The sequence below is a fragment of the Neodiprion fabricii genome, chromosome 5, assembly GCF_021155785.1.
Source record: "Neodiprion fabricii isolate iyNeoFabr1 chromosome 5, iyNeoFabr1.1, whole genome shotgun sequence".
NCBI lineage: Eukaryota > Metazoa > Arthropoda > Insecta > Hymenoptera > Diprionidae > Neodiprion > Neodiprion fabricii.
Genome location: NC_060243.1, coordinates 26,977,333 through 27,004,724, shown reverse-complemented (window position 1 = coordinate 27,004,724; position 27,392 = coordinate 26,977,333). Strand labels below are relative to the sequence as shown.

The 27,392-nt window shown below is 37.2% G+C and overlaps 3 protein-coding genes across 12 annotated transcripts in view; 1 reads left to right on the top strand and 2 right to left on the bottom strand.

Moving 5' to 3' along the window:
- Window positions 1-675: 675 nt before the first annotated feature.
- LOC124182998 (39S ribosomal protein L19, mitochondrial) lies at window positions 676-2,292 on the top strand. The gene is made up of 4 exons (XM_046570906.1): window positions 676-922; window positions 1,093-1,534; window positions 1,663-1,941; window positions 2,040-2,292. The coding sequence occupies exons 1-4, from the start codon at window positions 856-858 to the stop codon at window positions 2,167-2,169; spliced, it is 918 nt and encodes a 305-aa protein (XP_046426862.1). The 5' UTR covers window positions 676-855; the 3' UTR covers window positions 2,170-2,292.
- Window positions 2,293-2,870: 578 nt separating this feature from the next.
- The window catches only part of LOC124182997 (synapse-associated protein of 47 kDa), a 33,024-nt gene continuing 8,502 nt past the window's right edge, over window positions 2,871-27,392 (bottom strand). For 2 of the 7 annotated variants that reach the window (XM_046570900.1, XM_046570902.1), the window contains exons 5-10: window positions 25,437-25,448; window positions 22,848-22,985; window positions 20,865-21,004; window positions 19,743-19,882; window positions 17,868-18,047; window positions 13,866-14,259 (exon numbers count right to left, since the gene is read on the bottom strand). In XM_046570900.1, the coding sequence (XP_046426856.1) occupies window positions 14,084-14,259; window positions 17,868-18,047; window positions 19,743-19,882; window positions 20,865-21,004; window positions 22,848-22,985; window positions 25,437-25,448 (786 nt within the window). In that variant the 3' untranslated portion in view covers window positions 13,866-14,083. Of the gene's footprint in view, window positions 2,899-10,517; window positions 10,521-13,865; window positions 14,260-14,286; window positions 17,066-17,867; window positions 18,048-19,742; window positions 19,883-20,864; window positions 21,005-22,847; window positions 22,986-25,436; window positions 25,449-27,392 lie in introns of those variants that run through there. The other 5 variants (XM_046570901.1, XM_046570903.1, XR_006870904.1 and 2 more) reach the window with 4 other exon arrangements.
- LOC124182994 (zinc finger MYM-type protein 4) lies at window positions 2,896-11,193 on the bottom strand. Of its 4 annotated transcripts, XM_046570887.1 has the most exons (13): window positions 10,978-11,193; window positions 10,667-10,901; window positions 7,612-10,193; window positions 7,033-7,386; window positions 6,086-6,924; window positions 5,749-5,972; window positions 5,436-5,671; window positions 4,984-5,170; window positions 4,737-4,862; window positions 4,461-4,582; window positions 4,180-4,327; window positions 3,987-4,086; window positions 2,896-3,774 (listed from the first exon to the last, which is right to left on the bottom strand). In XM_046570887.1, the coding sequence occupies exons 3-13, from the start codon at window positions 10,075-10,077 to the stop codon at window positions 3,600-3,602; spliced, it is 4,977 nt and encodes a 1,658-aa protein (XP_046426843.1). In that variant the 5' UTR covers window positions 10,078-10,193; window positions 10,667-10,901; window positions 10,978-11,193; the 3' UTR covers window positions 2,896-3,599. The 4 variants fall into 4 exon arrangements, with proteins under 4 accessions (XP_046426843.1, XP_046426847.1, XP_046426846.1 ...); XM_046570891.1 differs by lacking the exon at window positions 10,667-10,901; XM_046570890.1 differs by lacking the exons at window positions 10,667-10,901; window positions 10,978-11,193 and adding an exon at window positions 10,500-10,524.

Below are 27,392 nucleotides of genomic sequence, written 5' to 3'. Positions count from 1 at the left end.
AAGAAACGGCACGGATTCTACGAAATCATGACGGTGAATTCGTGGAATTTATGCTATTTCTTTATTTCATCAACAATGTTGAAATCGAGTACAGCACCCCCTTAACCACTTCTTCCTACACCGAACTCACTTCACGAATCACTTTACACTTTACGAATGTAACTTCTTTCACTCGGTGGAACTGCACTCATCGTATTGTATAATACTACTCACGATACACTCCGAATATTCCGATTTAAACGCCGCGACGCTCGGCTGCGTGGCTCTCCGTTCGACGACCAAACACGAATGACACGATGCGCTGACAAGTTCAGACTGATTTTCCTGAACGTGTGCGTCGGGTTGCCGTTACACATCGCCTCAGGCGTTCGTACGACTCGATGCTCTGAGGACCCGGCGAATACAGTTCATAAATGAATTTTTAACAGAAAAAACCGTATTATATCGAGTTCAATTTTTACTCAAATTTGGGTCCGCCTCATACCGTAAAAAGTGAATCCCATCTCCGCAAGATGTTATTTGGGTAATATACTGACTAAATATAGTACCACGCACCGTATAATTATGAACGTAACTCGACACGTGTTATATTCGCGAATAATTTGCATGCCTTTCACCACAAAAACAAATATTATTCCTAAGGAGATGGATTCGAGTATAATTGTCGTCGATTAATTGCAGGTATATCAGTATCCTGATCATTCATAAATTATTTATACTCCATCTGGTACGTTAAAAAACCGCAGTGAGCGTTCCAGTATTATTATATTTCAATCTCTTATCTCTATAGTACAGCGATCAGTTATTTGAGCAGAGAGAAACCTGATTTGAGTGTGTAGATGGTCGCCTGCAAACATGGCGTCTGTCGGCAGGATTTTGTCCCATGATATAAGACAGAATATACAAAATTTCAAATCGCTATGTAAGTTTGACACACATTAATAAACCCCCTTAGTCACCAATCGTAACGACGTTCTCCGAAAATACTTCTTGGCAGTTATAATTCATTGACTTGTGTTTTCTAACCTCAATATCTACACTCCAAAAAATACCGGAGAAAATCATTAAACCGTTACATCGCTTTTTATTTAGTTGGAAAAGATTGTCGCTGGTTGTCGTCCCAGGCTATCGAGACCCAAGCAAAATCCTCAAAGGAAAATGCCGATGATAAACGAAAGGTTGATGACAGAGAAAACACTGCCCCACTTGAATTCAGATTCAAGTACCCCGAATTTCTCCCCGATCCAAATGCTGCCTATAGGAATTCAACAAGAGAAAGATTGGAGCGTATGGATATGATGGCACGGAGGGCTCACATAGACATTCCAACATTCTACGTTGGCTCTATCCTTGCTGTTACACTTTCCGATTCACACGCCGTTGGAAAGACAAACAGATTTGTTGGCATTTGTATAGAAAGAAAGGGCTGTGGGTTGAGAGCTAGTTTTAGACTAAGGAACGCCATTGACAAACAGGGAATGGAAGTCGTATACAACATGTACGATCCGACAATTCAAAAAGTAGAATGCCTTAGGTATGTTGTTGGTTGATTTATCAGTTTTCTTTGCTTTAAAGTGAAACTCATGGTAAGTTTAACAGAAGGAAAACACCAAATCATTTCAAGCCTAAACCGAAGGTAATGTTTATGTATCACATTTACAGGTTGGAGAAAAGACTCGATGACAAATTACTTTACCTACGTGATTGTCCTATTGAGTACAGCACTTTTCCATTTGATATGGAACCAGAGCTCATTGACGAAACAGCTCCTGTCCGTATTAACACACTCAAGGTACCCTTAAAGCCTCCGCCATGGCTTGAGAGATGGGAGAGACAGGATTTGAAAGGAGTCCAAGAATTTGAAGTTAACGAAAAACGTAGGAGGAAAGCAGAGAAACATAAGACACCTTGGGAGGAATTTGATCTAATGAAAATTTACCGGTAAGGTTTTTTTTTTTTTGCAAAAGCAAAGAAATATCAACTACGCGACTACTTTGGCTAATTAAAATCTTGATTAAAATTCATTATCAATATTTCAGTCAAACCATACCAATGGAAGATCAGAAGGACATATTCGCTGAAGTGTATTCAGATCTTCACAAGCTTGAAATAACAAGACGCAAAATGGCCCGCAAGCGCAAATTCAATCGCCCCGATAAGCCGACGTAGAATAATTTCACTAAAATACGAATGTACACACAATTATGTTAACATGTAGATGAAATAAATACAAACTATCATTTCTATGATTACAGAAATGAAAAATAAAAACGTGATTGAATATGTGTCAAATACCTGTTTTTTTCGAGGATGATATAAGTTTCATAAACCTTCGCGCACACGGAGGTGATTTAACGTCACAGAAAATTTTTTTGTTCTCACAGTGTTTGAAAAAACTTGCTATTCTTTTTTACAAAAACAAAAAAAAAAAAAAAGATTCCCAAGCCAATTATATGCGGATACAACTGTAGTGACTGCTCCGTTTGAACAATCGTGATTACCTTACAGAGTGTAAAATTACTACTGTTCGTTACGTATGAAAATAAAGCCAAGACTCTCTCATTTTTTTTATATACAAAATTGTTATAATGCTATATTTAAATTTAAGTTTTACAAGTAAATTATACTGTGAAGTAGACTTACAGTATATTAGGTTTATTGTTAGAACTACTGTAATCACTATCGTCATCACCGAGGAGTAGTAGCTAACAATACGTTTTTTTTTTTCTTATTTTTTTTTTATGTCGAATAATAATAATAGTCAATAGATCAAAGGTCGATATTTTTTTTTTCACTTCGCTCTACTCTGCTTCATTTCACTTCTTTCAAAAACAGAATGGCAGTCTGTTGTGAAAATATAGCAGATTTTGTAACATAATATCTTCTATTTTATAAAGACTAAGTTTGACTTAAAACCATAAACGGTAAAAAATGATGGTGAATAATAGTGAATGGGTAAATAAGTTGTACGAATAGTAAACTACAACAGGCATTATGCAAAGTCATCCTTGGCATGTCTGGTCTGAACAATGCGGACAACAACAGTGATGTGAAAATTCATAACAATAAATACATATCTGCACGTCATGTTTTGTCACAAACGACCTCTCATTTCCATTTCTTTTTTTTTCTATCTAATCGCACCCAACTGATGATAAATTTGATATACTTCAAATTATTTACTAATGACTCTATTTTGTACAAAATTTTATGAATCTAGCGTCATTTTGTCAAAAAATTTCGCTACGATCATTGTACAATTTTCGAAATTTTTAATATCTGTGAAACCATTTTTTTATCGAGTAAAATTTGATGCAACGTAATTTTTTCCAAATCTATTTGTTGTCTTTCAAAAATTTTAGCATCCGACAATTTACACATTAAGAATCTCGTTTTTGGGTTCTAATAATCTTGAATAACATCTTTCAATCGGCATCCCTAGGCGTACTGCTCTTATCAATTGTTAAGATGTGGATGAGGACAAACACAAATCCTACATGCAAAAAGTCTTCAGCAGCTAGTTCGAACTAATATCGATGGAAAACAAATATTATTTTATTGGCTTTTTAATAAAAATAAAATATGTTTAATTGGAAGAGTTAACTGGTCAACAAAGCCACGTTGATTTCTTTTACCATCTTTACCCGGTAAAGCATCTTGATTAAGTGCTCCTTTGCTAGAGCAGACGTTGAATACCACACTGGACTGTCTGGTACGCAGCTTCTCTCTGGCAGCAAGTAAAACACGTCGTTCCGGGTTTTTACGCTCTCTGGGCTAAAAAAAAAACAACAGAAAAACGAATAATGAAAAAAAAAAAATTAATAGAACAATTGCTCCCTAAAAGTTTATGAATTTTCTATTAATGTGTGACTTTTACTTATATGTCAATAGTCTCCAAATATCCTACTAAATTTGTGATATCAATATGATTGTTCTGCTTCCCACATTCGAAAACTAACGATCGTAGAAAAAAAAGTAAATCTTACCATTTTGATAAGTAGAACTCGTAAAGTTTGACAGGACATCTTAATGGATTTTCTTCGTTTTCTTGTTGCTCGTAAACCTTTTTCTTCCTTGAATTCGCTTCTGTGAAACAAATTTTTTAAACAAGGATGATAAATACCAACGTGCTAAACAAATAAATGCATTTTTCTAGATGGGACAAAACATGTATCTTACCCAAGGCAGATTGTGGGGGATAAAAACGTAACAAGACGTTACGCGAGCCGGGAGCTTTTCCGGCAACTGCCGCAGGCTGAGCAGCAGGATTCCGCTTCCAGTGTTTCATTATGTGTGAAAACGATAGCTGCATGTGCTCATCTACGGTCTGGAAGTAGAGATATGACGTACTTGAGAAAAAGAGAGGAAACCAAATTCTTAAAGTCTCACATTACAGCAACGCGTTCAACGGTTAACCGTTTAAACGAAGAGATCTGAATAAATTTTAAACTCTTTCTTACCACCAGATTGAAGTGCTTCGTATTAAAGAACATTAGTGTGCTAAGTAGTACGTGAGGGGAATGAGCTCCCAACTGTTTACTTTCCCATAGATGTTCCTCCTCGACTCTAGTTACAATGTATTCTATAAGACAGATTAAGAAGTGTAAATAAAATGAAAAAACCTAAGGGATAATTACCTATAAATAAAAGGTCGATTATTCTCGGAATATTTAATCGACCACTCAGTTTATAAGTTCTTCAAATATTTCATACATCAAATCCAAATTATTACTTACGAGCGTCATTGTATAACACAGAGAATTTCTTAGCAACGTCGTTCAAGCATTCTGTGAACTTTTCGTAGTAAGAATCGGTAAATATGTTGTCTATTCGATTATTTTCAAATAGATATTGTTGTATACCTGAAAATTCATCAAACCTTAGTCATATTGGAAATTGTAAATAAAACTACGAAGACAGGGTGTCAAAAGTAAAGAAAGGGAACTGTAAGCAAGCTATGTTTAAAATGAGAAATTTTTTTACCTAGGCATAAATAGTATATAGTATCAGGTGCGTATTCCGCGCCGTTCGGTTTTCTCACTTCTTTTACAAACAAACATAACGAGTAATTTAACTCATCAGCCGTCAATTGTAATAGATCAGTTTTAAATAATTTCACTCTCCTTGCAGGCGTACTTTGCTTCTCTAATTCAGCGTTCTTGCCTACCACCTGAAAATCCCAAAAATATCTATTTAAACGACTAGTCAGCACAGGCAAGAGCAGAACTTGGTGACAAAATACCAAAGTTAAAGTTCTCTAAGAACAACGTGGCAAGAACTTCTTTAAAAAGTTTAGAATCTTATTTACTGTCGAATTACTGTCAGAGACACTTCAAAGGTCCCTAATTCACACTAAAAAAACTAATACAATCTTCTCGAAAATTTTCAAATTCTTATTCCTTTGCCAGATATATGTTTATTCTTCGTTCTCTTACCCATTGCCTCCAAGCATTGACTCCAAAAGTATATTTTAGAGCCATGTTGGCATCTGGTTTTTCTATGGGTTCCATGATTCTCGGTTGCGGGGGCAGCTGCGGCTCCGGAGGAGGCATTAGGGGTATATCGTTTGTCCCAGACACTCTTCTACCACGTTTACTTGGCGTAGAGCGTGGTTTATAGGGAACCATGCGTTTCCGGCCGCGAGTTGAAGTTATCAGTCTCTCAGGTTGAACTGTTACAGGACGGAGAAATAAAGGTTGAATAAGACATTTCTCGTATTGATTTAGCGTATAATTTTTGCTTATTTACCATCTCCGTCTATTGTAGAATCTTGCTGGGGAGGAGCCTGTGTAGCAGTTATTGTATTTGGGGTCAACGCAGCTTCAAGATCAACTGCAGGCTCGTCCAGCTCTCCAGTAGCCATTTTTAATGCCATTTGAAGCATGTCATCTCCAAAAGCATGGCTCGAATCTACACCGTCAGGACTGAAACCATCGCTAGTCGAGTTGGCAGGTACATCGGCTACGTCGTCTCTATGGGGATAAAGATTTTCATATTAAAATAAAACGAACGTAGAAACCAAGTTGCAGAATTTTTTGTTTCATAACTTCAATAATCATGCAATGCGCACATCAGAAAAACGCACCTGTTATCGTCCTCGGAATCTGAATCACTCTCGTTGCGTTTTTTCTCAGTTGCAACCATTTCCGCCATCATCAGTAGCTCTGCCTCAAACGGATCTGCGGGTATCTTCTCCTGTATTCTCTTTATCTCCTTGAATATGCCTTTGGCGCTATTTCTAGTAGTGGGAATAAATATTGGAACTGGAATGGGTAGAGGAAATGGAAAAGGTACGGGAAATGGCATGCTGTACATGTGCATCGGAAACGGAACGTAAATAGGAACAGGGATTGGTATCAAAATCTGTGGTGTGTCATCGGTTTGCGTTGACTTTGTGCAGGGGTGAGGTCGGACAGAAACGCCCTTTGTGTGCATCAGCGGCTTGCATTGGGTTACTTTGTTGTGGACCTTTGTTGGACTAGCAGGTCTACTTATGATTTGTTGCGTGTAAAGGACTTGAGGTGGCTGACTCTGGACAGAGACATTTGTGCCTATATTGTTGGTCTGGTTCTGCTGTGTAGTCGGGCTGCAAGTTTGCCCGTTTGCAATTGAGGCAAGACTTGTAACAGAGGAAATAATTGGCAAGCTTTTGGTCTGGAGGTCAGGTGGCTGCTTTTGACTAGGTTGTACAACCGATCGCTGCTGGGCGATTGATCTTTTAGGATTTCCAGTTGGTACCGGATCGTCACTGGATGGAATGGTGATCGGAGATTTCGTGTACTGGCTTTGAAAGTTCATCACGCATTTGTAGGAGCAGAAATTTCGTATTGTTGCGTCTGACATCGTGAGATGGTATTGAGCTTGTGAAAACTCTTTACAAAAGTCACAGTTTATTCTCCTTGCGGATACAGCGTTAATGGAAACCTGAAAAGTAAACACGGTTTGCAGAATTTAGTTTGATTAAATTTCAAATTCGTCTACAAAATTTGTTCGGTATTAGGTTTCAATTGAGAAAATCTTTGGTCTACTTACTTGATAAAGGGTGAGACAATTCAAACTGCACATCATCATTACTTGTCCAGATTTAAGTTCCTTCTTTATCATATCGAAATTGTACTTCTTAACTTTGCACCAATTGCACGGTACAATTTTTCTGTTAGTTATTATGAAAACGTTGAGGCATGTCTTGTTACAGAACATGTGCGCCTCTCCTTCATAGAAGACAACAAAATTCTTTTTACTCAACAACTGGAAGAATTTTTTACACGTCGAACATTGATCTGGGTCAACCTTGTTCACAAATTTAAATGCTGCAAAACAAGGATCACTGCATATGGCTGCTGGAGTCCCTCCATCAATTTGTACTTCGCAGTGGACAATTTTTTCCTACAAAAAAGTAGTGAAGAGGGTTATAAATATACATATACATGTAACAAAGTACGTGTCTTTTTCATCTCTGAAGATGTAGGACTTGATCGAAGAGCAAAAGTCAATCTATACTCTTCCAACCAAGTAAGCAAATCTAAAGTTGCTCTCTTCAGAACAGATCTACATTCTGGGGACTTGTTGTTGACCTCGACTAGACTATGAATGGTAAAAAGTAAATCTCACCAGTTGGCAAACACTGCAAGACTTTTTCACTGATGCTGGAGGTTCACTGGAGCTCATTCTGGAATATTTTTCCATGCAATCCTGAGTACAGAAGTCTTTAAACTGTCCTTTATCCCCCACAGGAGCTAAAAATCCTTCTGTACCAGAACTGATATCCTTCTGACAGTAGCTGCATACCTTTAATCCTTTTTTGAATTCCTCTAAGCATGTTGAGCAGCAGAACTGCCTGACGTCATACCCAAAGCGTACACAGTACTTTCCTAGGCTGACCGCCTGGACGGAGCCATTGCAATTCCTACAATAGCTTCCGTATTTGGTTTGGAATTTGCCCAGGCATTCCTCATTGCAGAATTCCATTGTCTCCCAGGAAAGATTTTTCTCGTCATTCGCATCGACGATCAAGAGACACCCTGCGCATCTCTTTTCCCGTTTTGAGTTAACTCCATCGCTCGGAATATCGGTTGCTTTGTTATTAGCTGCCTTAAATGAATTCCTACATTCCTTTGAGCAAACATTGAAGCACTCTGTGCCTATCTTCACCTTTATTTTGCACGACTGCTCTTTATTGCATTGTTTACACTTCTCTTTCTGCTTACTTCCCTCAGACTCTGAATTTTGTGGATCGTCATCTAGGTTTATAACATCAGCAGAAGAAGGTGTGCCACCCTTCGACTTAACGGTCACAATTCTTCCCTTCTTTGGAACCAACTGTCCAGATATCGCCTTGGTTACAACCGGTTTTTTCACAATAGTCAGACTTTGATCGTCATCCATAATTTTTTCCGAATCTACCGCATTGTTCTCTACCGATTCTTCCTCCGGCTTTTTCTGACTCTCTACGCCTTCGCTAGTCTTCTCTGCTGTTCCTCCAGGCAAAATAACCTTCATACTATCAGGAATAATACATAGTTCATCATCCTGCCCAGGAAGAACATCAGATGATATGTCTTCGGCCCCTAAAGGTGGAAGGCTCGCCTTAGCCAAAAGTTTCTCTCCTTCTTTACCATCTTTTTGGATCTCATCATCTCCGGGGCTTTCTTTTCTTTCAGCTGCTTCTCCAGTATCTCGTTCTTCAACAGCCTCTTTGTTGTTCTCCTCCGATTTATCCTCATTCTCAATCGAAGGAGTCGTAACTAACTTCTGCACTTTTACAATTTCGTCAACAGTTTTATCGGAAATAACATCTGCCACAGAGTCACCACTGTCAGCTTTACTCAGCATTTCATTGCTCAAATCATCTTTAGATTTGTCTGGCTGAAAGTTGTCCTTAGCTTTAACTACATCCTGGAGGTTATCAGCCTGGTCTCCAAGCTTCTGAAGGTCAGCAATTTCCCCATCAAGATTATCAGCCACCATATGATCGTCGTCTGGATGTTCCGAGTTCTCATTGTCACCGCCGAATGGATCTTCCGCATTATCTATGGACTGATTTTCTATGTGAGACTCGTCGTGCTTATCCTCTTGCGATATTTGCACAAACTCTGTATTCTCAGGCTCTATGACAGACACATTCTTTTCTACCAGTGCATCTTTCTCCTGGCCATCGAGACTAGATTCTGAATTTAACGAGTCAAATTTTTTTGTATCATATTCCACAGCACTTTCACTAGCTTCAGGTTTTTTCTCAGCCTCGACACCCCCGCCAACTTTCAAATTCCAAAGTGATTCATCAGGCTCAGATACCTTTTGTTTTGTTATATCTACCTCTACACACTTTTCAGAATTAGGTTCTTTTTCCATCTCTGGATCATCAGCACAAGTATCTAAAACCTTTTCTACATCAGAATGGTCAGATTTTTGCGGGGATGGAGGTTTTGAACTATCCTCTATATTGTCCATACACTTTTTGGAGTCAGGTTTTTCATCCATCGCTGTGTCGTCAGCAAAAGTATCTAAAGCATTTTCTACGTCAGGATTATCTGATTTTTCAGGAGACTGTAGTTTTGAACTCTCCTCTACTGTGTCCAAGTTTCTCTTCTCTGGCTTTGATGGTTTTTCTAAATTTGGAGATTTGCAAACTATAGTAGATTCTTCTGCCTCAGAGGTTGGATTTTCACTCACACTTGTCATAGATACATCTGTATCTTTCCAGTCCGAGTCAAGAGGATTTAAGCTAAGGGAATTTTCGTTAGATTCAACATTCTTGTGGAACGCTAGGTCAGTTACAGTAGATGACTTAATCACTCTATTGTCTTCTATTGAGTCAACCAGCTTAGGAACAGACGCGGTATCTGCATCAGATTTAGGAGTATCTTCTAGATTTGTCTCACAGCTTTTAGGGGGTACAGGGTTTTCGTTTTTATCATCAACCACTGCTAGAGTTGTTTCTAAGCCTGTAAGACCATCTTTTTCGTGTGTTTCGGCATTTTCATCCATTACATGTGCCTCAGCTGCTGGTTGAACTTCCGTAGAACTAGGAGCAATCGAGTCGTCAGTCGCTGAGACAGCTTCTGTGTCTTGCTCCATGATTATGATTTCGCACGGTTTCTGTTTTGCACTTTGATGTGTATTTTAACAATGACTCAAGCCTCATTAGCGGGAAGCTTCGGTAAGATTATTCCATCGTACATCTTCCCAAAAATCTGTAATGAATAATTAGTCTTATATTGAAATCGGCTTGAAATTTGTCAACAAATAACAATAAGAGAAATTGGTTAAGTTTTTTAGAGGTTAGGTTCGAGATCGACTTGCGTTAACACCGCCATGTTGTATTTATTATTTTTAGCGAAAAAAATAGAGCTGATAGTTGATAAGGAAGGTTATACATGACGCATTTTTAATCCTTGTTATTAAAAAGAGAATGAATTTATTCTCTGTCAACAATTGTAAGGGGAAGGTGTATACTTGTTTACTTGAATGATAAACAACTATACAAACGAATCACGCACCAATTACGCGACTGAAACATCCTAGACTCGGTTTATCGTGCGTAGAAAAGTTTTTAACCAAACTGTTTGATGTGATTTAATGATATACGCATACATGCACAACGACGCTGCAGGTTTCGGCGAGAAACGCCGCACAGGTAATTCGTGGTATTTTCTTCTTTACTCACTTTTTAGTCATATGTAATTCACGTGCCTTCGCATTCAATCCTGGTCAGAGGGTTTGGAGCCAATATCATTCACTGATTGTTGGGATTTTTTCCTTTTTAATAAATAAAATGCACAAATTCCAACCCCGTTCAACTGACACTTTACACACGTATTTTTTAAGGCTTTGTTTGTGTGCTACCCCATCCAAACATAGGCGGCATGATAGATGGCGCTACCAGCCCGGGAATCACAAGGCTCACAAAGAATATCAAATTCTCATCATTAATGAACATCAAATTGCGTGAAATATTATTTCAATTGAGAAACATACCTGAAAATGTGACAATAAACTCCCGTGAGGGTGAGATTTAATGGCTTCAATCAACGCTTGTTTCAGCATCTTGTATGTGCGTTATTTTATGGCGAATTCGATTTACAGAAAAAATGCACACTCGATGCAGATTTCTAGCTTTTTCGTTGGCTCAAGGCTCGGGAATATATATTCAGTGCGCATTTTTTCTGCGAGCCAAATTCGCCATTAGAAACATTAGTAGGGATTTTGACTGGCTGCGCCGCGTACGTTTTCCCTAGGTTTCCACCGTTGCTATTGGTTGAAAACTAGGGAAATCGCACTCAAGGCAAACAGTGTAGCCAGTTCAAAACGCTACGGTCGCATGATGAGAATTACGTGTGAATGAAATTTAATATTGATTACTGTACAAAGATTTTATAAATTTTTTACAATTTTCCCCGTGGATTGTTAGTAAAAAAAAGACAGTATGCCAGCGAGTCTCATTGTCAGAGCAAATTTCCACTAAACGTTATGATAAGGATAGGGCAGTGTGCATACCTTGATGGGAGATTATCCATGGTGACGCCACACAATCAAAATTATTGTATACGCGATGTAACAAGTGAAAATAATTATTTCATACTTATTTTCCTCATGAATAGTATATTCTCTTGTGAAATGCGGAAACGACAAATTTAAGAATAATCCGTAGATATCAAGGAATGCATCGAAGTATAAAAATAGCTTCGATTGAATAATAATCACCTAGTTTGAACAAGATGCAAGATTTGAATACACAGCGTGTGAAGTATGCGAATGAAAACAGAAATAAAACTGATTCATTGATTTTCATATTTTTTTCACAAGGTACACGACCTCTGTGATTACATTATCGTAGCTCTATATATATATATTTAGGTATGTATGTAAGTATTATTTAATAATTTCTTTATTTTTTTCAAATATTTAATGGTTGAATTTGTATCGTATTTGTATTAGTTTATAATATAATATAGGTATATATTATATATCATACTTTCAATAGAATCAACAGCATATATATGTTGAACATTACTAGCAGAGATCTTCGTCGGACTAGGCGTTTCACTAGATATACATATATATATATATATGTATATATAATGTATGTTCGTATTTTTATATTTATATGTATAATATTTAAATTTATATATTATTATAATCGGGTGTATGTTCATTATTTATGAGTGAGAATTATAATTTATGTACTTCTTCCAAATTTTCTGCGTCGTAGAACATTCATCATGAATATCGATTCAATATTATTTATACCAGTACGTATATATTATATATATATAATATAAGGAGTCAATAATTTTCTATCTCATCCGAAATTGATATAAGTACGTACATACATATTGCTATGATTTGAATTGCGAACGAATTCAAGGTAATCAACAAATCAATAAATTGATTAATAACAATATTGATTATAACTACAATTATCGTGTAAATAAACTCACCAAATAATCTGTATGTGTATATTATTATTATTATTGTTATTATTATATTCAACACAGGTACAATATAATTAATTTTTTTTCATAACTGATAATTATTATAGACATTTTCAAAATCTCTCGCTGAGAATGCATATACATATAATAATGTTATACATATAGTTATATATATAACGTTAAATGAAATCAGCTTATATATTAATTAAATATCTCATTTTGTTTTTTCAACTCTTAAACTTCTAACTTTTCAACCAGGCTTAGGCCTCGCAATCGGTCGCATTTGACCAACGACTAACTGGACAAATTTAATATTGGCAATTTAATATCTACTGTAGGCTATACATAGGAAAGTAAAAAGTGAAACTTGGATCTGAATTCAGACACCACTTCACAAATGCAATAAAAAGCAGCCGGTTATTACCATTCTTTTGTTATAACATTGAGCTAGCAAACCTGATCAGATCTCGCTTATAATTCAAGAATACAGAGATTAAATGCGCAAAGAAATTAACGTCATGGTAACTTGCGCTGGACCATTTTGCAAAGAAAACAGATAACCAGGTATTATACTTTGGTGGGGGTGCTGCTGCTGGTGTTATTGAAAATTATCGCCATTGATTTTCATTTCATCTTCCGTATTTCATTACTCGTGTGTTTCAAATTTAATCGATGCTTCTTCGAATACAGATAAGGATGAACGAGGGGCGAGTTGAATAATACGTGACGCTTTGTGAAATTCGAGAGAAATTTGTGAAACATCGTCGTTGGAGAAATATTTAAAGAGCACAGAAAAGTTCCCACGCTATGATCAACATTCAGAAAAGTAAGCAAAATTTTTACAACAGTTTTCACAGAGTTCCATCAAATGTCTCTTGAGATTTCAAAACACACTATCTGTAATTCAAAGTAATTCATCCGGGAATATATGTATAAATACGTGAATATACAATTTTAGGCCATATTTGATCCTTGGCTTTCAAAAATACGCTTAGCTCAAATCAATAGCAAATAGGCACCGATACTCGTTAATTAGTACCAAGCGTTTCCGAAAACTCTCCTTACCATATACTCGCGTTTCTCACGTTGAAATTCAAACCAATGATCGATTATTCATGGAACTAACGAACGAGTCATTTTTTTTTCATCGTTGACTGACGTAAACGCGACTGCATTTTTTATTTATCGTATCTTCATTCGAATGGTAGTTGGTGGTGGCTGGAACTGGAGGGAGGAGGGAGGAAGGGGATGGGATTGGTGGGGGTGGATACGAAGTTACACCCCTGGAGAAAAGCACCGTTGCGACAAAATCGAGCCCTTCTATCGCGAGGGCATAATATCGTTTCATTTACCGCGATGAACCGCATGTGTATCTCGTAGCTGAAACCTAACTTGTGAAACAAGTATGAAAAACGATAATTCGTTACTTTCTTCCATTCCTTATTTTCTCTCTTTCTTTCGTTGGTTGATTTTGTTGTTTTTGCTTTTTTATTTTGTTTCTTTTGTTTTTTTTTGTTTTTTGTTTTTTTTTCCCAAACCACTCGTTCTTATTTATTGCGTATGAATGGATGAAGGAATAATAAGGTAAGTGAAGAAGCGTCGAGGTCAATTTACTGGGCAGAGATGATCCTCGTCGACGACTAGGCAGTTCACTTGAGATCATCCTCTTCGCCGAGCAACTCGTCGATTTGTTCCTCCCAGTCGTCCTTCCCCAATGTACCATTTTTCAAAGATCCAGTTCCTCCGCTCCTCGTTGTTTTCTCCTGTCCAGGAACGACCTCGAAGTCACGAAGCTCCGCTTCCAATTCTCGTTCCCATTCTTCTTCTGCGGAGAGTCACACAACAAGCAGCGTGTAGATTTTAGCAGATTCCCCGGTCATTGGGTGAATTTTTTTTTTTTTTATTGTATTTGAATCCAAAGATTTGTTTTTTGTTTTTGTGTTTTTTTTTTTTTTTTTTCTTTCTTTATTTCCGGGCTCTCTTCCGCAATGCTCTGATCTTTTGACTCAATAACGTCGGGCACGGGATTAAAAAATAAACATACAAAAAAAAAAAGGCAAGGAAATGTTGAGAAAAAAAAAATAAGAAAGAAAGAAAGAAAGAAAACTCAACGGACAATGTATAATAACGAATAAGCGATGAAAAGGAGAAAAGCAACGTAGCATTTTGGATTTTGCAGTTCCATGATCGATTGCTCTTAATGAGATCATACTTGATCATTAGATGCAAAATACAAATTGTCGACGAATGCGTGAAAGAGTTTTTAACGTGAATTAAAAGCAGATCGGGGTGATGGGATTATGAGCGATGCTTGATGCGTTATAATTAGTTCACTTCCCGGTTTGACGATGGGTTAATTGTTACTGTTCCGAATGGAGTCCGATGCATCGCGATGTTAAGGCGATGCAAATCTATATGAGAAATGGTATTATATTAAGGCCGATATTCGTCGTCAGTTCTCATTTTTGAGTCTGCTTTCTTAATTATGCTTCAAGGCGCGATTGTGCAAACCGACGATGAATACCGACCTCGATCAGAGACGGTAATTATTCATTACCAAAACATACCGTTAATTTACAGTTTTGCATTACCTTAATGTAATGAAAAATCAATGTTTATTTTAACGTACTGTATTTTTCTTCCCCCCCCCCCCCTCCCCATGTAGGAAACTGAAATTCCTAACGCTGTGTATATAATACAGGGTATTTATACGTGGAAATATATTCATCATAAAAGCATAACAGGTATCTCAAGTTAGACTGCCCGTATCCGTATCAATTTCACGACTAGTGTATCCGAGTCGTAGCCGTCAATTGCACGCATTCGTTTGTATAGCAGAACAAAGTGCGAAAGCACGTTTAACTTCTATCCCGTCAATTATACATCGCATCGATCATCAAATGAGATGCCCGTGTACTTCGATGCACCGTTCGCCTTTGGCTGTATCTCGACGAAGGAGAAAGAAAAATAAGAAACGACACATTGAAAGAATATACCATCCGATTCCAATAGAATTCCCTATACATATATCTCCAAGTCGTGATATTAATTATCATTTTAAACACGTATTGTCATTCAACGAATTTGATTTATGTACCCTATACACGTGTACACATATTTATGTATAGCTATTAGAGTATTCTTTTTTGTTTGTTTGTTTTTTTTTTTTTGTTTTTTGTTTTTTTTCTTATCTTCTTTACGTCATTGTTACACGTATTTTATTTAATTTAAATTTTTTTTTCACAATTTTTTATTCTCTCTTCAATCTTCCGTTACATTAGATTTACAACTTTAAAAGATTTTCATCTTTTTGTAACTATTTGTTTATCGTAGTCGCTTTTTTTTTTTTTTTGTTTTTTGTTTTTTGTTTGTTTTTTTTTCCCCCTCCCCGTTACTTTTTTCATCGTCAAATTTCAATCTTATATAACCACAGAGAGTACGGAGAGAAAAAGAGAACACGTACAGATGTATATACATATATGTCATACATTGTATGCATGCGTGCATACAATGAGGCATTTCAACGAAGACACAGACAGATGGGGAAACAGACAGACAGACAGACAGACGGACAGACAGACAGACAGACGTACAGATAGTGAAATATATTATCTTCATCTTGTATTCTTTTTTCCCGTGTCTCGATTATTTGTTACGAGTAAATTGATAAATTAATTAATTAATTAACTAGCTGATTAATTAATTAATCAATTAGTGATAGACTATAATTAACGGTTTATATCTAACGGTTTAATCCTCTCCTTGCCAACTAGCGTTTTCTAAACTTTCGATATTAATCAATCAATCAATTGTAAGTACTATTATTCAATATTATTATTATTATTATTAATGTTATTATTGTTGTCATCGTTATTAATAATAATATTATCATTACTGGTATTGTTGTTGTTTATTATTCTTATTAGGATTATTATTATTATTATTATTATTATTATTATTATTATTTTTTTATCAATGGTAATACTTGAATCATATAATTGTTTATCGTATAAGTATCTTGCGTTATTTATTAACTATACTGTACGGTATAGTATGTATAAGTATATTGTGTATCGTTCAATATACGTTCCCGACAAACCGCAAGTTAGGTACTTTAGGACTTGCTTTTTATAATACCGCATCTCCGCCTGACTATTAAATATATGTATATTTTATTTATACACATACGTATATTTAGATGTATTCATTAAGATTCATTATACACGTATGTTTGTCGTAATACTACCATCGTATGCAACACCGTCGATTCGGCAACAATGTTGTAATATAACTATTCAAATGATATATTAATGAAAAAAAGAAAGACAGAAAAGAAATAGGCGAAGCGATGGGATGTGATAAGGTAAACAATCGTGTAATATGTGAGAACGGTGAAACGTGTAACGGAAAAGAAACGAGACGCACTGTAAACCGGGGCAATGATGACAACGTGAAGAAAGAAGTACAAACGAGAAGAGAAAAAAAAAACAAAAAAAGAATCGAGATTAAAACGGAATTAAAGAAATAAAAATTTCATACGGTAGGTAAAAATATTCATTTCTATGACCAATTTGTCAAGTCGTGGGGGCTTGAGTAATGGGTATATACTGGTTAACACTCCTCTTCTTAGGCTGTTGACAAAATAGAATGAAAACAATATCTTTAGATTTGTCATTCTTTTCTTCCGTTTTCTGTTCAGAGTGTTTTTTTTTTTTTTTTTTTTTTTAATTGATCGATTCAACGATTGATCATTTAACAAAAAAAAAAAAAAAAAAAACAAACAGCTCACATTGCATGAGAAATTTCGTATTGAATTGTCGAGAGTTCGTGACGGCGCAAAATCTATCATTAGTTTACAACGAAATCGAGTATTTTTTAGATCCATTGCAAGTAATAAAACTGTTGTTTTAGTTTTAATACGATAGTTTGAAACGCGATATTCATAATTTGGATATTTTGAAACAATTTTAAACGAAATTTCCACAGTTGCGAGACACAGTACAGTGTACATGATAATCGGTGATGAAAGTCATTGCTAATACGGAGAGACTTAGGACAGTAAGATATCATAAAATCTACAGTGCGATAACAGAGTTTATTCTACGGTACGCGTCGACGAATATAAATGGAAAAACAACGAGGCGATGATTGTACACACAGATGAATGTTGGTGAAGATGATTGTAGTAAAGCATTAAACTTGACGCAGAGAGGACAGACGTGCGATTTAAAAGCATCCGTTATTCACAACGAAGGAACACGACGACGATAGACAAACGAATTGGCAGCATGCATCGATCGCAATCCGATCGTTTTTTACAATCGCAACAAACCATCGACATCTTCTTCGCTCGGCGAAAACAGGGGGAAATTACCGCTGCAAAAAATCGTGTCTTTGCTCTTCGACCGTTCTGCGAGATTCTACTTTACTGACCTTTAGGCGGCTGCATTCCCAGTTTCTTCATCCCCTCTCTGACCTCTCGAATATCCGTATCGGAGGCCCTCATTGTGTCTGATATAAATTCATGACCTGGCGAATCGACCGTCGAAGATTCCCGATCCTCGCCAATGGGCGCCGATGCAGTTCGATCCTCGGGCTTCTTCACCTGGTCATCTAATCTCAGGACAACACTAATGGCTAAACTAAGGAGCAGCAATTGCTTGACAAGGCTATGTGATTTTTACTTTATAAAAAAAAAAAAAAAACACCTTCTGCTCGTTACATATACCAGGCAGAGACCGATTACAATCAGCGATCGGCTGTTCCAGTTCAGTTTTGTTTAGACAAGCTTTTAAAACATCTAGTCTCTGAGATCGATTTCTCTTCCATTCTCAATTTTTACACCACAAATTCATACAGCGTTGGAACAGCCGAGAATCGAGTCAAGCCAACCAAATTTTCAGCCAAAGGGTAAAAAAAAAAAAAAAAAAAAACCACATTAAATACAGGAGTTGTGCAACAAGTTTAGGGTCGAACTACACTCGTTGCCTACTTTCAAAGTCACTTTCTGACGAACCAAGACCCGTCAAAATTTCGAAACATCGATTATTCGCAACAAAGTTAGCTGTCGAAAGCAAACATTACGCGGATCAAAAATCAAACCGACTAAAGCGGAAAAATATTGAAATATCTTGGTCGCGTTGAATACGGCTGTTCTTGAAATAATATAAAAATACACGTGATACACGCTGCCGTACATCCCTTGAAAAGTGTTCTACGTCACTCGAGTTTAAACAGTGTGCTTAAAAAAAAAAAGAAAAAAAAAAAAAAGTAATCCCTTTTCCTGCAGTGTAATTTAGTCGAGTGCGTAGAGAATGTTTCCAACACGTTGCGATATGCGGACAGATTGAGAGATGGCTGGTGTTTACATCAGGATAGCTTCACAACTCGTGCGTAGCCAGAGGGTAAGGGAGATTTATTTTTCTTCTTCTATTTTATGAAATTCTCGAACGCGGAGCCACCTGTGGTTTCTACACCACTCAAGGATAAAAGGCAGGCGCGGTCGGTTTTTGTTTTTTTCTTACTTTTATTTCTACATGTTCTTTCTTTTTTGCCTACTCTTTTTTCCTTCTCTACAGCTACTTTGTTTCGTACTTTTTTTTTCTTTTATTTTATTTGTTTATTTATTTATTTTTTTTTCCTTTCACTTCCTCATCGCCTTTTTACATTTCCTCTTTTCTTTCGCCCTTACCTTCTAACCACGTCACATGTGTGTGTGTATGTGTGCAGATCATAGGTGCTTTTGCAAACCCACGCAAAATATCAAAGTGTATTTAACAATGATCCATTCCGAGTGGAAGGAAGATAAGAAAAACGATTTAAGAAGAAGAAAAATACGCTGCAAACTGTGGAAGGAAGGAAACTACCGGCGTTAATTACTTTTGATTACGTTTATGTGCGCATAAAAATTAAGAAACAACAGTAGTAATAATATTCATAGACAATCCGTCGTTTCGCAAGATCAAAACGATCGACATGTTGAATTTGGACAGGTGTAGATGTTGAAATAAATTTTCATTCTCTTTGCTAAAAAAGCATAGCAATTGCAGACGAATAATTGCCTCGACGTGCATCAACGTACGACCCGTATTACGATATGTATTTTAAAGATCAAGTTTTCAAGCAATTCAAGCGCGTTGCTGTGATCGGATAGTTCCAAAGAGACGATGGTTTATCTACAGAAGGTGACTGCGAAGTGTGAATTTGTTGAAACACCGAAAGGTATAATAAACGAACGGCATATAACGAGTAAAAAATTGTATCAACAAAATACAATACCTACGAATAATAAATGTGCGTAATAATTACCTTGAGTGTGATCGATGCTGCCTGACGATATAAGGTTCTGATTGCTTTCCGTTTGACTAGCCATTGCGTTCAGCTCGTGACTCTGGCGCAAAAGTGAAACTCGGTAGAAATAATTGCGCCAGAAGTTCTCCTCCGATATCCTGCCATTGAAAATATATACAATGTATAATAATAATAACGACAACAACAACAACAACAATAATAATAATAATACATTTATCACTACTACGAATGAACGAATGAACGCGTTTATCGCAGCAAAAGAAAACCGTGAAACAGTGATTGATTGCCGAAATTCTGTTAGACCCTCGTGATACGTTTCGCGGTATATGAATATTAACGGTACGGATAACAAATGTTGGAAATGCTTCCGTGCCAACGGAAGCAAGGTGTAGTAAAAAAAATTTCGTGGGAAATATCGGTTTGGGTGGGAAAATTTATAAGGATTATAAAATGGAAGGACCTTCGTATACGAATGACTGAACAAGCGAAAAGCGATTTTGGAAAATTTTTCAATGTAGACGTACTAAATACATAAAAAAATCAAAATGTAAACTTGTACGGTAAAAATTCTGACGATTCTGGGTTTTGAGTAGCTACAGTTTTGCCCATTATTCACGATTTTATTTTCTCGCATTCTGTATATTTTGAAATTCTACACTGAGTAAAATTTCATTTGTTACAGTAACTAGAATAATTCAGTAAAACAGGTATCGTTTAAAGAAAACTGTTTGAATATTCTTGGAATTACGAGAAAACTAGGCACGCGTAAACATTTTGTACTATCGTAGATCCTTTTTTGGTAATTGCAACGCAAAATCAGTTTTTGAGGTTTTGAGTAAAGGATACTAGAATTTCCGGTAACATTTAGAAAACTAATTTTCATCGTCTACCTAGAACTGTATTTTTCTATTGTGGTGAAAAATGAAAATAGTTAAGGACTGAGCGGTAACCGGAACTAAAAATTTCATTCGGTATATGACACAGGCTTTCGCGTCTTCGAAGATTCGATACTGTGACCCTTCCGTTTAATAATCTTTTCAGATTTCCACCCCCGTCCAAGGTAATTATGGCCGCCTGGCCTGCGAGCGTTGGCCATTATCACATATCGGCGATACTCACACTTTGGGCACCAGCTCGAACCTCATTGTTTCCAAGTTCGGATCCAACGCAAGGGTGGCTTGCGCCACTGGCTGAGCAGCCTCGAAGTCCCAGACAAATTCGACACCCGGTGGTGGAGCTCTCACGAAATTACGTCGATCCTGAAATAACGGTTCCACATCCATATCATTCGGAAACAAACTGGGTTTTAATAAATTTGTATTTTACGGTGGAGCAAGAATGCACTTTTATTCCTATAAATCGTTATTTCGTGGAAACTATTATTGGGAAATAAATGAAATTCCAATTATCTGCGAGGTTGTCGATTTTATTTAATACTTTGATTCAACCTTTTCTTTTTTATGCGTGAAATATGTTTCTTGAATTTGATAAAAACTTTACACGACGATTGTAGAGAATTTGACGAAAAGTTTGAAGAGTCGATATTTAAATATTCGTCGAGACAGAGTTTTCGATACTTTCCGCGTAACGTAATTTTGTACCGTGATTAAGTTCACAGATTTTGGAAAATCTCTCGAAAATTCAGTCCAATTTTCAAATAGTTCAAATAGTAAAAAAGAAAATGTATCGGTAGTTTATAACAAATATTCTATACGTACAAAGGTAATATTACGGCTACTTTGATCGCATGGTTAAAAGTTTATTAAATCTACAAAATTAAAAAAATGGGTTATTTTTCGCATCGCAATTACTTCTCACGGTGCGAAAATTCCCATAGTTATCGTCAACGAGCGACGAGAGTAGAATTTTCCGAAAAACGTTGTATAAAAATATTTAAAAGAGGAATAAAAATCAATACAAAGTGTACAGTGTTAAAGTGTTAAAGAGGATGTACGGCGTGGCCGAGCGAGAACGGCGACAAAAAGAAGAAGAGGAAGAAGTGGAAGAAAAAACTGAAATTGGGTAGGCGGGTCGGTGCCATTTGTCGGGCGATAAAAAAATCCGTTCGAGATGAATCAGGGGAGGATAAATGGTGCATGAATTTTTAAGGAAGCCCGCTCTGCCTCCGGGGCTTCGGGGCTAGTTCGTCGCGACTTAAAGATCACCGAGCGTTTCTCCCCAATTATTGATCCGCGACTGGAGAGCGTGAGAGTCGGGGACCGTTTTCGCCCCTGGAAGACGGTGAACCGGGGGTTAATTTTAAGGAGACAAGGTCGAACGTAATCGAAATTCGATCCGAAGTACGCGAAGAGAAAGACATCTGAAACAGCAATTTTTAAATTTCACAATTTTCTTTGTCCGATCGTTGGGAAGCTAACGGATAGTTTGAATCCGAACACTCGGATAGCCACCATTTTGAACCTACAGTTAAAGTCGGAAAATATCGATTGTGTGGTGAAGTTGTAGAGAATTGAATTTCCGACAAGTCTTATTCACGATCGTTTTCGGTCAAAGGATGAAAATGGCCGAGTTATTTGACGAAAACAAAGTCACGCATGAATTCAAGATGGCGGCCGCAGAGTCCGACGAGGCTGAAGTTAGCAACGGTAACGTGTCGAAACGTTGAAACAAAATATTACTATTTCGCACATTTGGAATAACCGGAGAAGTTGAATTTAGAAAATTTGATTTTGTCGATGCCGTTGTGTTAACGGTTTGCGAAATTTCAAGTAATCCTAAAGTTAGAAAATAACGACTATTTCCAAAGATGCATCGTTACGACAACGTTACAAATTTCAGCTTCATAGAATCGGGTTGAAATTTTTGAATTTTGTTGATACAGACTACCGATGAACTCCCAACGATTAGGAAAAGGAAATTGTGCGGGTATATAAATATCGCAATTTCGAATGTACGCTTCCGGCCGGGACTAATTCAAGATATCTAAGGAATACAAAGGTTCTTTTTCCCTCTTCCATTTCCCCACAGAATCGAACTCCGATGAAGAATTCAATCGTACAAAGAGGCGCGCAATAAACAGCGGTGAACGTCGAAAGAAGGACCGAGTACGATGGTGATAAAAAATGCGAAATATGCGCTCACAGTTGATAGGGCTAAGCACTCCTCGCGAAGAGCTTCCTCGTTTGGCGCCCCCACCCAGGGTGCAACAGCTTCTCCTTTTTCACCCTGCTTACTCGCGATGAAGGCGTCCTGCTCCTTGTTGAACTCGCCGAGGAGACTCTGTGGAAAGAGGATCAATGAATTTGAAACCCGCGCTAATTTATTACCAGGATATAAATTACACTGGTAACTTTTACGAAGCCTGTTTTTTAATTTTATATAGCAAATCTTGAAAGCGATTAATAAAGATAAAAATTAATATTTAAAATGTTTCGTATCCGTGTCTGTTTTTCTCGTGTTATTTTATGTGTCAAGCGTGAGTGTTCAATTTTTTCCCTTGTTATCGTGTAATTTTTTTACAGTAATTTCGTTACGGAAACCTCCGATAAGCGACGACTTTTCAATTAGAATTTAAAATCACTCTGATTCAAAAACTACCGAGGCGAGTGTTTCACTTGAATTCGGATATTATTGGGCTTTTGTTTCTCGTTCGGTAAAAAACGTATCACCTAAATCACGGTGTAAAAAGATTTTTAACGCATGATCCGAGTAGTCCCTTGCATGAATTATGGGCATTAAAATCGACCCCAGAATTATATACATGTAAGTATACCTGCCGCGTTATATACTGGTCATAAGTATCATGCACACCCATCGGTATCGATTTTCAGAGCAGAGTTTTACGAGTTAGGGAGCGCGTAAAAAAATGTTCATGATTATTTTTCCGATAGACTGACAGAAATTTTTAGTTCCGGTTACAGCTCAGTCCTTAACTATTTTCCTCTTTTATGATATAGGTATATAGGCGTAATGCAAACTAGCGCAAAATGATAAATTTCCATTTCTCTCGTCGCGAAGAGTTATGCAAGAGTCCCTGACTTGCTAAACCGGCTAAAAGGGGTGTATTGATCGGACAGTTTGACTGTGAAAAGACTCGGGGTCGTGAAGAGACGTTGATTGTCAGACGCTAGGATTACCCGTCATCCACGACTTGGCACCCTTTAATTCTCCCATCGTTTGATTTCAACCCTGGAACCGGGTGATAGAGGAAAAACAGCAAAAACAACGATCCTCGAACCGTCAAACTCACGTCTTCAATTCCCGTCCACCGTTTCTTTTCTCACCCCCCTCCAACTTTCTCCAGATTTTGGCTCGCGGAATGTTTTTTTTTTCCGGTAATTAGTGCGATATCTTCATCGAAGAAAATATATAAACCGGCAGAATTTCACCTATTCATTGAAAACTTTCCTTACAAACGAATCTAAGATACGGATTTTGACTTTTCGTATTTTTCGAACGTCCCATTTTTTCATTTCTACATCCTTCCTGACCCACCCGCGTCTCTTTTAAGTAAAAAACGTATGCCTTACGAAATTGGCTTTCTCACCTGCCTCACGTTTTCCTCGAGTATGATCTAAAAATACATGTAACAAACAAGCTGCTGTAAATTAAACGCTTGGATCAATCGTTCCGCGGTAGTTTTACACAAGTATACGATGAAAAAAAAAAAAAAAAAACACACACACACACATTACATCCTCAATTAACAATTAAAACATCATCGTATAAAGCACCTTGATGGGGTTAAAAAACCGTTATTATACACCACTAATAGAAATCCTGTGAATGAATAAAACCATGCCAGGTTTTTCGATTCTTCTGATAAATATTTGTTATAAACAGAATTTAGTCGACGATCGATCGGAACGGGAGGCGGAAAAAGAAGAAGAAAAAAAAAAATAAAATAACAAACGATCAAATATATTCGCGACGTTAAATGTTTCCGAAAAGCCAAAGACCGAAAATGTAGGTCAGAAGTGCACCTGACCCAGTTGGCCGTGACGTCATCGGTATCCGTCCCTACTTCAGCTCTCCTCTTCTCTTTTTCCTCTGCCCTCCAGCCCCTCGAATTCTAGTTAAGTCTGGAATCGCAGAAGAGCAGAGAGTGAAAGAGGGACGGTGGAGGAGACGCTGAGGGAGGTTTGCCGACCACTCGAATAGCGAAAACGCTTTCCGATACCGTCGGCTTATTTTCGATGCCTCGTCCAGCAGTCGATCAGGGCGTCATAAAAATACCCTTAAAACGCGCGGGGAATTCTGGCTATAATTCCGGAAGTTCCGTGCCGCAAGCTTTTCGGACCTTTTCGGATGGTAAACAACCCTCGAATTATTTTTCAAATTCAACAATGTTCCGTCAATCTGCACGGTGGTTTCGATCTATTTTTACATCAGGGTTTAGAGAGGATTGGAAAGAAGAATCAGCCGATTATACCGTCTGATGATTCTACGGCAAACTGCGATCACTTTTACAATTAGTGGTCGTAGTCAATAATTCGCCCTGTTTTGTGTATCGTGTGATGTGTATTTTTGAAAAATTCTGTTGAAATTTTAACGGTTTAACAAAGCGAATAAAAAACATTGTCAATCTTTTTCCCATAGATTGGAAATGTTTTTCTACCGAAATTGAAATTGTCTAGAATTGTTTTCCACGAAATATTTCACATACTGTTTGTTTTTATTTTATTGCTTTTTAAACGAATATCCGTTTCATTAGCTAAATGCATTGATTACCTGATTGCTGACCTGAACATCGATTGATAGACATGTAAGAATTAGGGTAGGTATATTTATATACATGTGTAACGAAAGTGTCACGCGCAAAGAAAAGCTTCCGCCTTATACAAAAGTGCATGCAATTGGAGAAAATGTTGTGACTAATTAATATGCGTGCAATAAATTCAAATAACACATAGATAATAAATAATAAAATTCTTCAGGTTCAGTGATCGATTCATTCGATTATGATTTTCTTTTCTAGTATTTACAAGCAACGATGTGCAATTTGAAATGTCATCAACTGAATGAAAAACAGACATTGTATTCTGCACGATACTTAGTTCGACCGTAATAAATTCTCTATTTTAAACTAAAGAGTTAGCCTGCAATTTCTATACCGCAGAATTGTTAATGTCAGTTACGATTTCTTTGTTTTTTTAATCAAACCGGATAAAAAATTTTACCGCGGTAAAGTTGACTAGATATTCGTTAATATTCAGCGACTCGAATATTCCAGAGGCTATAATCTGATAGAAATAACGAATATGAAAACAGAAATATGGGAACAACAATGCCAATACTTTGACGTTGCTTTCGCATCCGGGTGATAAAATGGAATCGTGAATAACATTAATCACAATACGAACGAAATCAAGCTATACGCGTGCAGATTCGACCGGGGAATGATAAGATAATAATGTGAGGTAATTACCGCGCCATTGTATCGAAAGCTGTTCATTCAAATCTTCGGTATTGTTTTCTCGATAAATTACAGTCGTTTCCGAGATTTGTAACAGCCCTGATAATAGAACTTGCCTTTTTTTTTTTGTTTATACAAATTCAGAGGTACTGTGAAACGTCTTTATTACAATAACGAATAAATCTTCTACCATAAACTAAACTAAAAAGAGAAATAATTTTTTTCTCGAAAGAAGAAACACACCAGACGATTTCCTTCGGGTTTTAAACTCTTCGCCAGCAGACAGAAAACACAAGTTAAATTTCACAAACATACGTACTGCCGATTGTGAAAAAATGTCTCTCAACTGACTTGGCGAACTAATATTTTTAAAAATTGCAGCACAGGCTTGAAACGTGTAACTTTTCTTGCCTGTCCTATGTCGGCGACGAAGCGTTCTTTAAACCATCGAGGAAATCGTCCGGTGTAAGTTCCGGGATTTCTTTCCCCGGTTGTACCAAATTTTACATAAAACATTGTGTCAATCGTGATTAAAGAATTTCGCTTATACAAATCCCGCCCCATTGTATTTCCATTTCACGTATAACGATGTCTGGGACTCTCTGACCCTGTCGGAATTGAATAAAAAATGAACAAATCCAATGGAGGCGAGTAAAATAAGGGTTGACAGAGAAGGAGGGAGAGAGAACAAAGGAAAAAGAGAAAAAAAAAAAAAAAAGGAACATGGAAGAGAAATCCGCGTACATATGTATCATCCGTTAGTTAGCGGAAGGGAGCATGAGGAGAGACAGAGAGAGAGAGAGAGGAGCCCGCGGGATGAGGAGGAGACGCCACGGATCAATACGCGGTGTGACGATGGCGGTGGAGGATTTTGGTACAGTTTGCGCCCCGTTTCAATCCTACCACGTAACGGTTGGTTCCAGTTGTACGTAAGCAAGCAAGTAGGATAGACACACGCACGCAGGTCTACAGAACGCATGCGAGGCCGTAAACCGAGCTGTGACGAAGCTCGGCATCGGTTCGCTCCACTTGTTGAAATCAATGAGAAAACCCTCTTGATCCTCCTCTTTCAGCAAACCCCACTTTGCACTCACGGACGCGACTTGCATACGCTTGATGCGCGTACACGCGACGAATTAAAAGGCAGGAACACGCTGGGGAAATACAATTGATTAGAAAATATCCAGCAATGTCGTTCAACCAATAGAGGGCCGGTACTTTTATATTCAAATGAGATATCTTTTTAGAGGCGTGATTTAGGGATATAAATA